The sequence below is a fragment of the Ambystoma mexicanum genome, chromosome 14, assembly GCF_040938575.1.
Source record: "Ambystoma mexicanum isolate Mex_15411 chromosome 14, UKY_AmexF1_1, whole genome shotgun sequence".
Classification (NCBI taxonomy): domain Eukaryota; kingdom Metazoa; phylum Chordata; class Amphibia; order Caudata; family Ambystomatidae; genus Ambystoma; species Ambystoma mexicanum.
Window position 1 is genome coordinate 968,117 of NC_090940.1, and position 16,991 is coordinate 985,107.

Consider the following 16,991-nt stretch of genomic DNA (forward strand, 5'->3'; position numbering starts at 1 on the left):
AGCATCTGCTCCTGCAGGAAGACAGCATTGGGAACCTTATAGGAGAGAGCGACAGGATGGGGGGACACCCCCACTATGGCCAGGACTGTGTGGCGAAGAGTGTGATCCCGACAAACCTTAGTCCAGTGGGGATGAAGGTTGCCTAATGGTTGAAAGAGGAGGACCGGCAAGTGGGGTGGAGGAGGATCCCCTCGAAAGTAGGCGGTATCCTGTGCAGGAAGGACGCAGAGAACCAACATACCTGCAAGACTTTGAGGTTGGGCCTCCTTGAACCACGCATCCATCTGCCTTACATTCCCATCAAGGATTTGTTGAAGATTGTGCTGAACATTGACATTTCCACCTGTTGTGGTATTGTATGTTTGTTATAATTATGAAAAAGTAGTAGTGTGGTGTGTATCTTTAAGCATACTGTGATGCGCTGTGTCACGGAACCTGTTGAATAAAAGTGAGACCACCCACATCACAAGTCAGTGCGCATGGGGGCTCTGAGTGACCAATACTGTCCAGCTGTCCCTCATTCAACACAGGAAGGCCTCACCAGCATGAAGCCCTGCCCACACAACAGACACCTCAACAACATGACGCAATTTGTAGAGGTGCTAAAAGGGCCTGAAAGGACATTGCTTGTTCCAACTCTTTCTGGCTTCCCATTTACAGTTGAGCTGCTGGACTTCTTCTATCATCGAGAAGACTGCTCGTCTTAATCGCAGTGTGTGGCCACTAGTGACTGTTCCCGGCTGAACTGATCTTTTCTGACTGACAACTCTCGCCGTTTATTGGGCCCGTTTTGCTCTCCTGCTTCTAGCTTCATGTTCTGTGTATCAACTCTCCAAGAACTCTGGACATTTTGTATCCTGAACTTTGCCTTAAAATAGTCTGAAGACTATTAGCGGAAACAATAACTAAACCAAGCAACAAAGCAAAGAACAGTGATGATGTTTTTACACTTTTTGATCCTGCATTTTACATTAACTGTTGCCACTAAGGACACATCCTGCCATACATTGAATGGTCCCAATGCTCATCCAGGGGCCAAAAGTCAAAACATGGTTGGGCTTGCAATGTGGAAGTACCCATGCATTCAGAAAGTTTCAGATTGCTACGTCTGCACTCACCTGCCACATGATCTGGCTTCAGGGTTTCCTGTAGCTCCTGTCCCTTTTAATTGGGGAGATATATGTAGTGACCTTGGATTGGTCTACGGGACGAAGTGTCCTGAGCCATGCTTTGGGCATTATTCACAGATGGGATATTCAGGTCCCCCAAATGATCCTTCTGCACACCAGCTTCCAAAGACACCTGCTTCAGTGCCCCCCAGCTGCAGGACTTTTCTGCTACCCTGCAAAGACACCTGCTTCAGTGCCCCCCTGCTCTCCTGCTACAGGATGTCTCTGCTACACTGTTAAGTGTGGGATGTTCATGTGTACTAGTCGATCCAGATGTTACCCGTCTACCAGTACAAGTCTGGTTCTCAACATTGTTACTTTGTCCTTTGATGCAGGTTTCACATTTGTCGTCTCTGGGTGGGTTACCTTTCGCAGAGCTTACTTCCTCTGTGAGGTCAATGCTCACTCCAGATTACCCATGGATTGCAGTGGAAGTTGTTATAGGTGTGTTAAGATGGATTTCTGAACTCTGACCTGGTGGGCCAGCCTAGTTTCTTGGAACAGGCCAACCTTCTGGACAAGCCAGATCAATCGAGGTAGCATTGGCGGCAGTCAAGACTAGGTCCCAGGAGGGGTGAGGGTGATCGAAAGCCTACAATGAGCACACACAATAAACAACACTATAAATTACTCTGTCAGGTGCATATCAAAAATACATATACATTTATTAAAGGCTTTTTAAATCAAACACAAAGCAAATATTAGCAGTAATAAGTAAACCAACATAACACTACTATCAAACATGTATACAGTTACCAATGGCCTAAAGGGGTAGCACACAGTAAGGGCCCACAACCTGTGAAGAAAGGGAGCAAACAGTGGAAATATTTTTTAGGCAGTTCTTCACTTAAACCGTATCTGAGAGGCAGTCCAGTCCCTAAGAAGAGTGGAGCCTGGCGCTCAAAAGTACTTTCAAATGCGGGTGCACACAATCGTGGGGTAGAGCGAAAACAGGGTCTCTTGCAGGGGCTGTAGCAGCTCAGCAAGTTGGGTGAGGCAGTGAAGAATAAGTTCCCACTATTCGAGGAGGGTCTCCCCAAGAGGGCAAAACAGGTTCCTGGAGTTGGGAATTGATTGTTTGATTGATTGATTTGTTTATTTATAGAGCGCTTTACACCAATACCTCGGTAGCACAGGCTGCCTCTATAAATAAGAGAGCCCATCAGGGGACACTCAAGCGTAAAAATTGATGGATGCGCCAGGGGCCACTGGTAAGGGTTGCAAGTACTCACCGACTCAAGGCGCACTCTGGACCAAACTTCGGCAGTCGAGTCCACTTCGGTTGCAGTTTCAAATGCAGCAAATATGCTGTTCTGTGGCTCTCAGTGACTGCGTTCCAGGGATGATTCCATTGCGGGACAGTGGCGATTTCTCCACTCCTGATGAAGGTATCAGCTTGAATCCACTGCGCTTGATTCAGGGCACAGCAGCAAACTCGAATCTCCACCACGCACTCCATGGTCCCTTAGTCCTCCCTCAGACCCCACCTCCATCCTGGCAGAGCAGTGTCTCAGGAGTAACTGGTACTCTTTTTCCAATACGTCTTGTTCCTTAAAGACTTGTTGAGCCATCTGCTGAGGGGTGAAGTTAAGCACTGTACATTGGATTAACAAGTCATTCCATGAACAAAAGGGTTTTCTGGGCATAGATCAAGGATATGCTCAGAAAATGCTCAAGCTTTAGTGACACACTATCAGACAATCACACTGAAAATGACACAGAGTGGGTCACTCTAGTTACACACTATAAGAGAATCACACTGAAAAGGACACAGAGTGTGTCACTCTAGAAGTCATAAGGGACCAGGGGATGGGCCAACATCTGGAGCAAATCCTAGCAAAGAAATAATGAATGTGGACCTTGGCACTCACGAGCGATCTCACAGGGTTGAATGAATGTTTGGAATGGCCTACACTACTTAAATAATGTTGGTCATTAGCAGTACACATCATTTGTGAAAAACATTTCTTTCCCTTGTCTAAAGTAATAAAAGTAATAAAAGTACCAGAAATAACTAAAACAGAACAAAAGGCATGAAGGAGAAAGTTGTCTATTTACAGCATAAATGTAAAAGTTCTATCACTTCTTGCAGTAAGACCAAGGAACAAAGAGATCCACCAATTGTCCTTGTTTTTGCATACATATTATGGGAAACAACCTTGAATATGGTTTATTGTTCCACACAAACCAACTTGTCTACATTAAGGAAAAGGCGTTTATATTGTCCCCCATAAAATGCTTGCATATGTGGATTTTAATATTCAAAAACAAGCATTCTCTGCCTACACCCCAACACTATGGAACCTCCTCCCTATCAGCATCAGACTCGTCCTACCCTACTGCAATTCATAAAGTAACTCAAGACCCACTTCTTCAATGAGTCTCTCCTCCTCAACACCTAGGCCATCACGTCGCCCCCTGCGCCACCTGAATCACTAGATACCATCCGGCACTTTCCTCCCCGCCACCAGGCACAGTTGTACCCCTCCTCTGTGCTCCTCTGTATCCTACCCCCGCTGAATATCTGTTCTGTTGTTACCACTGAAAAGCACTCCGTTATGCATCTGTACTGTTGTATACCTCTGTAAAGTGCTGCGTTGCTTCTCGAAGCTATGGCTGCGCTCAATAAACACCAGAATAATAATAATAAAAAAATGTATTAAGCACTATGCCAAATACATTCATGTCATCCCCCCTAAACTATCTGAAATATGGGTGTAACATTTGAAAGAATGGATTGAGCCTTATTCCAACATGGCACCTACGTTCGTCTCACAACCTTTCAGATGCAGGGTAATAATTCTATAATGACCATTCTACTTCCACATGGTGCCAGAATTCAAAGACAGTTCTTTGCCCGCAGTGTCTTTCAAACCTGATCCTCACAAAAGTCCTCTGTGAGATAATGACAGCCGCCACGAGGATGCTACGCTCAGTGAAGCGGGAGAAGGCGCCACGAGGACGCTACACTAAGTGAAGCCGGAAAAGCCACCACGAGGACGCTACGCTCAGTGAAGCGGGAGAAGCCACCACGAGGATGCTACGCTCAGTGAAGTGGGAGAGCTCCTCTGAACGTTAACTGGAAGTACTAGATAGTGTAAGCACCTCTGCTGAAACTTTGTGATCTAGTCCTTTATACAGACCTGAACAAATACAGATCAGCACATTAACTATTTACTATTATTATTATTATTTTTATTTTAATGTTTAAATACCACCGCCAGGAATAATGTTGCACAACTGAGCATACTTAATCCAGATAAGGGTCCACACGAAATAGTCCAATAAAATCATGTTTAATTGATCTACAATTTGAGTTTCCCTACATTACAGGGTCTGCGGTAGCTGCCCTGTCGTTATGGTTAAGTTGCTCAACCCATAGGAAGAGCACATTTTGGGCAGCTTATAACTTGCCCCCCCTGTACGAATCCTTACCAAACTTTGCAAAAAACATATATGACCCTGTCAGATGGATTCTGAGAAGTTTAGTGAAGTTTCGTCAAGGGGGGGGCAAAGTTATGCCAGGGGTCCAAGAAAGTATTGTTTCCATAGCAGCAATGGAAAAAAAATTGCTCACGTCTACATCCCAAACCGCTGGACGGATTTTCACCAAATGTTTGGCAGGAGCAGCGGTTTGGTCCTGAAAGCGTGCTTTTGTAAATTTGGTGTAAATCCATCCAGTAGTTTTTTTTTAAAAGTGGCCAAAAGTAGTTCCCAATAAATGTGTCATATCTGGGTTCGGTCCGCAGACTCACTTCCCTGTTCTGTCCGCGGACAGACATCCGATTGGCCTAGAGGGCGAGGTGATGTCTGCAGGCATCGGACGCGCCTGCTGATTGGATGGTGAAAAGCGTGAAGTGCATCAGATTTTTGGAAACGCATGCCATGTTGGATTCACGGACAGCCGCCGTTGTCCGCGAACATCGCGTTAAAAACATATTAAAAAAACACAACATTGCACTAGTCAAACTCATGAAACAATCTCTTCGGAGGTGGGGGTGAGGAGGATGGGATGGGATATGGCCGTATGGAACACAAAAATTGGTGTTTTTCACCCCGAAGTCCGCAAACAGTCTGTATGTTCGGGTACAGTCCTGTGATGTACACAAACACTTCATATGTTGGGGGACATTTTTGCCTATTTTTGAGTTACAGGGTGGGGGGGGGAAAGTTTTTGTATGGCTTATAACTTTGGCACCACTCAATGAAACTGCATGATATTTTGGAATCTTATTCTAGACCCGACTGAATGGTTATGGAAAGTGTGGAGCTGTTTTGTCAAGAGGGAACAAAATTAGAGGGGTCCCAAAATATTGTAAAGTCTTTTAAATGTGGTGCCATTTAACGAATCACAAAAGTTTGGCAAACAATTTTAAATCTAGATATAAATGATTATGTAAAGTTTGGTGGGATTTTGTCATGAGGGGGCTAAATTAGATGGGGGTCTCAACATTTATAGACAGCTCATTACTTTGTTGCTGTTTGACAAATGTGGACAAAGGTTTTCAGAAAGATTATAGACCCAAACTTGAATGTTTGTGTAAAGTCTAAATGGATTCTGTCAGGTGGGGCTAAGTTATATGACTATTTTATGTAGGTATATTTTGAAAACTTCTGAAAAAATAAAACATGGGCGGATTTCCAGCTAACTCCTGTAAGGAGCATTGGAAAGGACCTGAACGCATGGTTTTGCAAATGTGCCTGTGATTTATTTTTGGACAAGTGTCATAATGTAGGTACAAAAAATAGTGATATACCTTTGGTGACTTAGGTATAGCCTGTGGCCATGGACAGTGGCTAGATTGTCCGGGTCATGGCATAAGGTCATGGCCCGGGCCATGGCTACTGGCCATGATCATGAGGGACGACAAATGGGGTTAAAGTGGCCATATCCACCTGGGACCGGCTATGTGGTAATGTTATTTGAAAGTGGGATAGGTTTGAAAGGGAAAATAAATGTGCAGGCGTCCCGGTGTAGGAAGAAAAATCCTTTTTTTTCAGTACCCTGGGTTCCCGCCTTGGGAACCCGGGGTGCTAATGGCCTTCATCCCCCATTGCAGGGGTTGGAACACGGGATAACGGTCCAGAGCCCTCATTATCCACCCTCGATTTGCTTACTGGTGAGCCTAAGATGAAGAAAGTCACTTTTTGTTTACCTTTTTCTTTAGGTGGCCCGCCTTATAATGATCCCAAATAAAGTGTTCTTAAGCTGTACCTTCATCTGTCTAATGTGCATTGATATTGTTCTTACTCAGCTGCGTATCACTGAGTACATACCCCGGATGGTATTCCAAGGGCATACCGCCGGCTTTACATACTGTGATGAATCCAGAAAATTCATCCCTTCTACCAAAGGGGGAGCCATCCCTATTGAGAGTGGGGGGTGAGCCTGCTACTCAAGCCCTTCCCTAGGGCTTTGGGAAAGCGGGATCTCATTGGTAGTGTCTCCCTTCTGGAGACGAGGACTCCCAATCTTCATTATGATCTCCCTTTCATCCTGTGTTCTCTGCCTACATAGAGGCTGAAGAGATAATCGAAATGCTGAAACCTTGCTCTCTGTCTAACATTACTGCTGGCCCCTCCTGGACTTTTAAATTCAATAACCAATGAAATGTTGCCTCTCATTTCCGAGATAAATATAAAGGATCACCAAATATCACCTTGAGGAAGAGAAACCTTATGTAGGGTTGATCGGTAGGGCAGGAGACACACTGAGGGGATGCCGCCACTATCATGGCGAACTAGCACAATCTGGAGGCGGGTCACAGAGTGTAAATGGTGGGCGAGCAGCCTGCAGAAGTTCACCAAACCCAGCAATGCTGACTGGAGAAAGACTGCTGCTCTGAGCCCGAGAGCCACGACAAGAGAGAGGAAAAGAAAAAGCAGTGAGCCTCTGAGAATGTCACCACTGAAGGAAACCTGGAAGTGGCAGGCCGGAAGAAAGCGATGCATTATCAGAGCGACTGACCCTCCCTGGAGAGAGAACAGTGGAGCATCAGGTACGCGGAGTGAGCACAAGCAAAAGAGCCGGGCAGTTACATTCTGCAACGAAGTTGGGGAAGTCCAAACCCCACATACACCACCACCAGGCGTGCCCCAGGAGCAAGATAGTCACCGACCCAACAAGAAACAAAGACTGAGACTTTAACCTAGCCTACTATAGGTCATACATCCAAGAAGAAACCAGTAATATTCAGAAGAAGGGTATCCCCATACTGAGTGTAACCAAAAGGGCTAGATGGCCCGGTACCAGTCTGGGACCAACAAAAGGCCAGAAAGCAACCCGGACGGCCAGGAGATCCCTGCAACAAAGGCTCATCCATCCAAGAGGGTTAAGAAACCAGTAATATTCAGAAGAAGGGTATCCCCATACCGAGTGTAACCAAAAGGGCTAGAAGGCATGGTACCAGTCTGGGGACCGACAAAAGTCTCGAAAGCAACCCAGATGGCCAGGAGATACCTGAAAACAAAGGTTCATCCATCCAAGAGGGTGAAGAACCCAGTTATATTCAGAAGAAGGGTATCCCCATATAGAGTGTAACCAAAGGGGCTAGAAGGCTGGGGACCAGTCTGGGGACTAACAAAAGGCTTGAAAGCAACCCAGATGGCCAGGAGATCCCTGAAACAAAGGCTCATCCATCCAAGAGGGTGAAGAAACCAGTAATATTCAGAAGAAGAGTATCCCCATACAGCGTGTAAACAAAAGGGCTAGAAGGCCCGGTACCAGTCTGGGGACTAACAAAAGGTCAGAAAGCAACCCAGATGGCTAGGAGATCCCTGCAACAAAGTTAACAATCCTTACAACACTTGGAAGGGGTGTGATTGCTCTGACCAAAGAAGTGATAAGCTTTATTCACAAAGGATTGAAAGTGGAGCTGTGTTAAGAACAGCAGAGAAACGGATAATGTTTTCATGGAACCTGAGTGGTTGGTTTGATATAAGGAACTGTTGACAAAAGCCACGTGTCAAATACTGTGAAGAACTTTGATTTGTGGATTTTTATTTGGAGCTGTTGGTAAGGGCCAAGTAATGTGATGAGTTTGGACTTTGGGATTTGCTTTTAGACCAGGAATTGTTGGTGGAGACCCAGTTCAAAGGCTTGTGATGAACTCTGGGGGCAAAAGAACTATATACATTGATCAAACCCTTCTTTCTGTGAAGAGAATTTGTTTAGTTTAGTTTTTCTTTTGAGAATCCCTTACCCAAGAAGGGGTTCAGCTAGACGGCATTGGCAACCTCTAGTACATAAAGCACTGCCTTTATGTTTCATTGTGCTCTAGTGGTTGGGCCAGTTACTTGAGATGGATTTAGGACGGAGGATTGAATTTTATGTTAACTCGACATTCTGATGAGCTCCTTAGTTTTGTGTTTACCACCGCGGGAGGGCTAATTCAGGTATTTTCTTTTAGTTTAATAAAAGTTTGTTTACAAATATGTCCTTTGTTTTGACTCCTCTTTCTGACCTACCACAATACTGAAAGATTATAAAGCTAAAAACCACTTTCACAATCAGGCAGCTTTTGTATTGGGTAAACGGAAATTGTAATAAGAACCCGAAACATTTGTCATTTTTTTAATCTTTACAAAAGGGATGAGCAAGCACTTCCTGTCGATACAGAGAAGAAAGATGTTCTTTGGGTACTTTGGGAGGGAGTGAAAACTGAGCACCTCTGATGCGCACCTTCTCACCACCTGCACTATTCAATGCACAAAGGGCTCGGCTCCAGTGCATTGGATAAAACCTGAACCGCGGCCGCAGGATCCACAGCAGTTCATGTTGCATTTCCAAGCTCTTGAAATAGAGAGACATGGAAAAGAAACCCTGATGCAATGAATTACCTCTGGTGGTATTTCAGTAGACATGCTGCCGCTAACACTACACAGACCGCCATTTCGTGCCTCTAAAGCAAAAGCAAAGTACACATACTGGGTCTCCTGTCCTGTGTTGTCACTACTGGAAAAGGCAATTCACCAGGCTCCTGTTGCATGTGCCCAGTAAAGGAGCTGTGGGAATAAGCTCCATGCTTAGGATTTCTAAACGACTCTAGAACCTGCCATAGGCCATGGTGGGCCCAGGGGAAGCAGCGTATGCGATATCAAATAGCCTCCTAAATCTCACACCATTGCAAGCATGGATAGCAGCCGGAGGGAATAATCCTAGAAACAGACATAGAATAAACAAAACGTACAGAAGAGAAGGAAATATATAGCAGGAATCCTTGCACGATGACACGAGAAATCCCAGAGAGAGCGAAAACAGAATTGCTGTGGATCGGGGGTCATTTGGCCCCATAGCAAAATGTATTTTTGTTGCTGTTCTCCACTTAGATCATTATGGGTTCTTGCCTGATGGGCCATCATGTTTTGCATGTGTTAGCATGTGCTTCTTGTGATCACCCCAATAACGAAAGCATTGCTCACATTCAGAACAGCTATAAGGTTTTTCTCCTGTATGTATTCGGTAGTGGATGGAAAGATATGACTTATAGGTGAAGGTTTTTGCACATTCAGAGCATTGATACGGTTTCTCCCCCGAATGAATTTTTTGGTGACTCGCAAGGGTTTCCGCTTTACTTAAGTATTTCTTACATTCAGTGCACTGATAAGGTGTGGGCTTCTTCGTCACCACTGGATGTGTCAGAATAGCTCTACTAAGACTAACGTTCTTTTCCAATTCCACATGCGTTTTCTGGTGCTTTTTTAAAAACTCCATCCGCTCGAAGCTCTGCTTACAACAAGTACATTGGTAAGGCCTCTCTTTTGTATGTGTTCTCTCATGTTTGATAAGGACGTCCTTGCGAATGAAACTCTTCCCACATTCAGTGCATTTATGTGGTCTCTCCCCGGTATGTATTCTACGATGTACACGGAGATCTCTTCTTGTACTAAAGTTTTTCTCACACTTGATACATGGAAAAAGTCTTTCTCCTGTATGTGTTTGCTGGTGCTCAAGTAAACGTGCCTTACGGTTGAAGCGTTTCACACATTTGGTACATCTATATGGCTTTTCCCCTGTGTGAGTTCTCTGATGACAAATAAGAGCATGACCATCGCGAAAGCTTTTGTCACATTCAGTGCACGGATACGGCTTTACTCCTGTGTGGCTTCCCTGGTGCCTAATAAGATGGTGACTTTGAGTAAAGCATTTTTCACATTCTGTGCACTGATATGGTCTTACTCCTCCTGTGTGAATTCTCTCGTGCCTAATAAGATCATTACTATCGTGAAAGCTTTTCTCACATTCAGAACACTGGTACGGCTTTACTCCTGTGTGGCTTCCCTGGTGCCTAATAAGATGGTGACTTTGAGTAAAGCATTTTTCACATTCTGTGCACTGATATGGTCTTACTCCTCCTGTGTGAATTCTCTCGTGCCTAATAAGATCATTACTATCGTGAAAGCTTTTCTCACATTCAGAACACTGGTACGGCTTTACTCCTCCTGCGTGGCTTCTCTGGTGCCTAATAAGAAAGTGTTTTTTAGTGTAGCATTTTTCACATTCAGTGCACTGATATGGCTTTACTCCTTTCTGGGTTCCCTGGTCACCTGATGTTCTGTGACGCACATTATTAAGCACTGAATCCTTGAGGTCATGATCGCTGTTTGTTGTCGTCTCTGGGTCCTTTTGCTGATTCTGAATGCTCGAATGTACTCCCTTCTCAGAACATTGGAATTCCTTCAGTTTTGCGTTTGATGATGAATTGCCGCTCTGGGCCACTATTTCAGTACATCTTGCAGAATTTCCACATTTTCTTTCTCTCTGCTCTGATTGACGGCCTGTTGGATTAAATTAGAATCATGTGATTAGTTCTATACTTGCTCCTATAGATATGAAACAAGCTGTTAAATATAAGCAGATATGATGCAAGAAGAAACCCTTGGGAGTGTTTGGTACGATATTCTACAAATACCAAAACATGCACCGTGAATGCATTCACACAGATCACGCATGTCTTGCTTCACTGAACCTTCATTTGGACATTTGCAAGGATCCTGATCTAGGCACTGTTGCCAGAACCTGATCTAGGCGCTGCTGCCAGGAACCTGATCTAGGCGCTGCTGCCAGGATCCTGATCTAGGTGCTGCTGCCAGGAACCTGATCTAGGCACTGCTGCCAGGAACCTGATCTAGGCACTGCTGCCAGGAACCTGATCTAGGCACTGCTGCCAGGATCCTGAACTAGTTGCTGCTGCCAGGATCCTGATCTAGGTGCTGCTGCCAGGAACCTGATCTAGGCGCTGCTGCCAGGAACCTGATCTAGGCACTGCTGCCAGGAACCTGATCTAGGCGCTGCTACCAGGATCCTGATCTAGGCTCTGCTGCCAGGATCCTGAACTAGTTGCTGCTGCCAGGATCCTGATCTAGGTGCTGCTGCCAGGAACCTGATCTAGGCACTGCTACCAGGATCCTGATCTAGGCTCTGCTGCCCGGATCCCGATCTAGGTGCTGCTGCCGGGAACCTGGTCTAGGCGCTGCTGCCAGGATCTTGATCTAGGCGCTGCTGGTGGATCCTGATCTAGACGCTGCTGCCCAGATCCTGATCTGGGCGCTGCTGCCAGGAACCTGATCTAGGCGCTGTTGCCAGGATCCTGATCTAGGTGCTGCTTCCAGGATCCTGATCTAGGTGGTGTTGCCAGGATCCTGATCTAGGCGCTGCTGCCAGGATCCTGAACTGGGTGCTGCTGCCGGGAACCTGGTCTAGGCGCTGCGGCCAGGATCCTGATCTAGGTGGTGCTGCCAGGATCCTGATCTGGGTGCTGCTGCCGGGAACCTGGTCTAGGCGCTGCGGCCAGGATCCTGATCTAGGTGGTGCTGCCAGGATCCTGATCTAGGTGCTGCTGCCAGGATCCTGATCTGGGTGCTGCTGCCGGGAACCTGGTCTAGGCGCTGCGGCCAGGATCCTGATTGAACCTTATACGTTCAGTGAATAATGACACACACGCCATTGCAAGAGCACCTGCATTAATAACGAGGCTTGGTAATACATCAGGTCTTCATTTAGAAACACGGGGCCTTGATTGGAATCGAACATTGGGCATGAAACCATTTTTAAGATATTTTCTAGCAATATAAAACTAAGCCATATTCACATGCAATTCATTTTAAATAACACAATTTGGAAACAGTATTAGCACCTTATCGACTATGAGTTTTAGGGCACACAAGTTTCAGTATAGTTATATTTAATATGATAATATGAAAACCTAAATAGCAACATAAAGTGCATCATTGTAGGAAGAGTTGCATTCGGTTTACAGTTTATGAATTCAAAATAAAAAAAGTGAAAACTATTTGTAACATTTGTCATGTTCTGTTCTGGTGAAATGTTTCACGGAGTGCTCAATAAAACATGCGCAGACCCGTAGTGATTTATGACGACTGCTTTACTCCTCTTAGGCCCCCCCACCCCCATAATCCTTTCTACTTCCGTTTGGGATGTGACCCTAACTTTACATACCAACTAATGGGTGGACATTTCACTCTCCCCTTATTTAACAATCAACCAGCATAGCTATCCCATCTCTTGGATCCATCTTCTAGGCGCTTCACCCATGACCTTCACTTTCACTCACAGCTGATTCCTCATGAGTGGACCATTCTTCATCACCGGTTTACCACAATTCCTCAGGTGTAGCCTTGTGTTGTGTCTCTCCTTCTGCACTCTGATGAGGGAGTGGTGGTAGCTTTTTTGAAGAACGAAGCATTGCGTGTGACCATTTTGTCACATCTCCCAGCTGTTATCATGGACCCGTTCCTTTCTGTCACCAGCACAGGCCTTCGGTCGAATGTGGGGGTCCTTTCGGTTGCATTTATTGTCTTAGTAACACCTTGTCACCTAATTGAATGTCATAGTACGCGCCTTTCTTCTCCTGTCTGCAAAATCCTTCTTTTTTTCTTTTGCTTTCTCATCAAATCTTCGTAGATGCCTTTTGCCCTGACACACGTGTCTCTCGCAATCCTCTTCGGGCAATCTCGTACTGAGGGCTGTATTACTGTAGTCTCTCAATAACTGGTAGCTTGTCTGTTTCAATGGCTTCCTAATGATATTAGATATACGGATGGCCCTCTTGAGGTTCAGCATAAAGCGTGGTTTAGGCAGAATCACCTGCAGTACCCTTTGGAACCACTACATGCGATTAAGACTACAAGTGTCAGTACAATTTCACCTTTGGTACAAGCCTGTACTACACAGTTATGTGGGAGCATTGGCTGAGCAGCCAGACTTATCTCAAGAGGTGAGTGAGCAGTATAAACAAGTTACACAAAGGACCAACAAATACAGTGATTCAAATATACACAGATTCAAGGTTTCTTGGTAAAAGAATATACATTTATTTAAACAGTCAGTTAGAGAACATTCCACTAGCAAGAGCAGCTCAATATCACACACTAACAGACTACAATACACCGCCAATATGTTACTGAACAAGTTCAGATCCCCTGAAGTGGGAGCAAAATGGCACTTCAGTTACTTATAAAGGAGATAAAAAGACAAGGTTATAAGAAAGGCAGCCCAAATACATTCATAGGCAGGGCAAAGGGTTTCAGTTAACTACAACCAGCAATTATTTTCAATATCCCTGGGCCAAGTCAATGGTCCAGAGTCTTGGTATAGGATAGCACAGTTCTGGTAGATAACGGTTAAGTCTTTGCCACAGAGTTTAGAAGAATTTGACTATGCGAAAAATTTGACGAATGTTTAGGGAAGGACAAGCCTTCGAAGTTGAGAACGTTTCCATGAACTTTCGCGATGGCCGAAAAGATTTCCGGACCGCGTTTGCACAGTACCTTGTTAGTGAAGAAGAGCTGTAGCTGAGGCAGTTGTTCCTGGCAGTTCGAGCAGATCTCGCTGTTCCTGAGCTTCAGTCATGGGGACAAGAAGGAGGATGTTGGGAGGTTCCTGCACTGCCCAGGGAAGAGGCCAAAAGCTGTATTAAGACGTTGGTTTAAGTTGTGAGTGCCTTAAAGTCCACAAGCTGGCTTCCTTCCCTCTGGCTATCCAGTTTTCAACAGCACTCTGATGAAAATTAGACCAGATGGGGATGGTGTCCAGGTGGCTTGCGAGTTGGTTGTTCCCACCAAACTCAAGGGAAGAAGTTAACCTTGAAGTGCTTCTCTGTCGATTGAGTTTCAGGCAATTCGGACCTGCAGCAGGGCTTTACCAGTCATCCAGGATTGCAGCAGTCCTCTTCCTTCACCTCGTCTTCGGTTCTTTTGTTCCAGTGGTCGACTCTGCTTTCTAAGTCCCAGAGACCTGCTTTTAAACAGTTTTCCCCCATTCATTCCAGCCTGGCTGTCACTCACACAGCAGGGTGGCTGTCCTTGCTGGAGAGCCAGCCGGCAAATCACACCTGAGTGAATTCAGGTCTCCTAGGAGACTGAGCACAGGGAGTTTTGGGCACCTCCCTCACATCCTGTCCACCCCAGACACTCAGGCGCCAGAGGAGGGCTTCAGCACTCAAGCCCGCCAAAGGCCAATGATCAAAGGGACCAAACCTGGTTTGGCGCATAGAGTCAAACACAAGAAGGACCTTTCCTAAAAGAAATGACAAAAAAAGTTGACCGGAGTCTGTTTTTACAGATAGGTCCTGGGCGCCATATTGAAAAACATGGCTGACCCGATTTTTAGCTACCGTTGTTCGTGGTCATGAAAAATCATGGTAGTTTGATCTAAACTACTGTCACCAGCCATTTAAAGTAGGAAAGCGTAACATTTTACTGTTACATGAGTGTTTTGACTCAGGGGAAGCTAGGCAACCCCTCCAGCACTCTATAGGAAGATAGTGTGTGCTGGGTCAGTACATTTAAAAAGACTAGTAAAGTAAATTTAACTTTACATGCTCTGGGAGACAGTAGTCAGTCCCAGAGAAGGTATTTAAACCTTGGGGAGTCTGAAAGACATCCCTGTGCCACTGCACTGAAGGTGCTGTGTGACACACAGGAAAAGATGATGCCTATGGAGTGGTGTTAAAACTCCATAACCAAAGAACACAAAAGTAAAACACACATTAAAATACATGGAAGAATGGGAAAAAAAGGCTCACACTCTTCCGAGGTAAAAAATTAAATCCTAGAAATCCAGCAAAGTTGCCGGGGGTCTCAAAAGTTAAGGTAAATTAGCACATATTGAGAATTATTCCTAACAGCGTTCAACTGTCCCATTCACCTGGGGCCATAATGGGGTAATTCTCCCGTCATGGAAACCCATGTATTCCGCAAATGCTTTGAATTCATGACTGTGAAAGGAAGCCGAAGGGAGTAGGACCCTCACACCTTGGTTGTGCATATAGAACAGGTCACCACGAGACAGCGACTGGGGGAAGAGGGTTAGGGAGAGGATGTGGATGGGTAGGGGGAGTTTAGGCTCACCGGAAAGAAAGTTAGGAATGCTTGACTGGATGGGTACAGGAAATATAGGGAAAAGACCATACAATATACGTGCAAATGCTAAACCGTCTAGAACCTCTCTTGTTTGAGTCAGATGCTTGACACCTACTACCCTGTCCCATTTCCTGCTCCCTGTCTGCCTCCTAACTTCCCTAAACATGAAAGCACATACAATGGATATGATGTAGCCACATAACACACATGGAGAGCTGCTCTCCTACCATATGCCATGCATGATGACACATAGTTCACATGAGACAAATGATCCTAAATAATAAAGCATCAGAATTCTTGACATCCTTCCCTCAACTGGCTTACATGGTATGAAGGGTTCACACTGAGAGCCGCCCAGCTGGGTAATTCCCCAAGGCACTGTCCAGTTATCCTAGGCTTTCCAACCCAGCCCGACTTGTGGTCGACAACTTGTGCCAGCTCTTCCTGACGCCCAATTCAGCATGAAAGAAACGTTCAACAAAGAATATTCAGATAGTTTAACCCTGTTCCTTCACAGCACTAGATTATTCACTCTGGGATTGTACTTATCTTAAGCTCAGCGTCACCATGCGGTGACCCCGAGCGAGTAGCTGAAGACCATAATATGCGCTCTGGCTGGCAGCGCACAGTTCACTGCTGCACCCCGGGAGCACCAACCCCTTCATGGGATTCACCACTGATAGGCAGAATTATATGTGGTACCCTTTGGGAACACCACACACAATTAAGACTACAAGTGACAGTACAAATTCACCTTTGGTACAAGCCTGTACTACACAGTAAAGTGGTAGCGATGGCTGAGCAGCCAGACTTATCTCAAGAGCAAGTGAGCAGTATCAATAGTTACACAAAGGACAGCAATTTACTATGGTTCAAGCAAACACTGACTCAAGGTTGACCGCACCCTGGACATGTTAGGCTCAAAATGAAGTGTGAGCAAAATGGCACTCCAGCAATTTAAAAGGAAGGGAAAGACAAAGGTTAGGCAGAAATTGAGCAGCAGCAACAAGTTATTTAAGCAGGGCAATCTAGAAAGAGGAACTACAGTGAGGAAATCAAATTCAAGGGACCTGGCCCAAAGTCAATGGAACAAAGTCTTTGCAGAGGATCACACAGTTCAGGGTAGTTCACGGTTAAATCTTTGCCAAGAGTTCAGAACGAAGTTACTTTAAAGAATGAATAAGGACAAGCCCTCGGTTTGGCAAAAGGTTTCACACACTTTCACCCGGCTGTACGAAACGAACAACTGGGTTAGCACAGTACCTTAAAAGCAGAAGAATGCCGTAGCTGAGGCAGACGCTCCTGGCAGATCCTGCAGGCTCACTGTTCCTGAAGCGACTGTCAGACTGACACGAAGGATGAAGACTGGAGAGTCCTGCACTGCTCAGGGAAGAAACCAGCAGCGGAGCAAAATGACGAATAAAAGGTGTACTCCTTAAA

The 16,991-nt window shown here is 45.4% G+C and overlaps 1 protein-coding gene across 1 annotated transcript in view; it reads right to left on the bottom strand.

Annotated features, from left to right (window-relative positions):
* Positions 1-1,809: 1,809 nt before the first annotated feature.
* The window catches only part of LOC138527535 (uncharacterized), a 536,309-nt gene continuing 521,127 nt past the window's right edge, over positions 1,810-16,991 (bottom strand). The window contains exon 9 of the mRNA XM_069638782.1: positions 1,810-10,946. Coding sequence (XP_069494883.1) covers positions 9,502-10,946 — 1,445 coding nt within the window. The 3' untranslated portion in view covers positions 1,810-9,501. The remainder of the gene's footprint in view (positions 10,947-16,991) is intronic.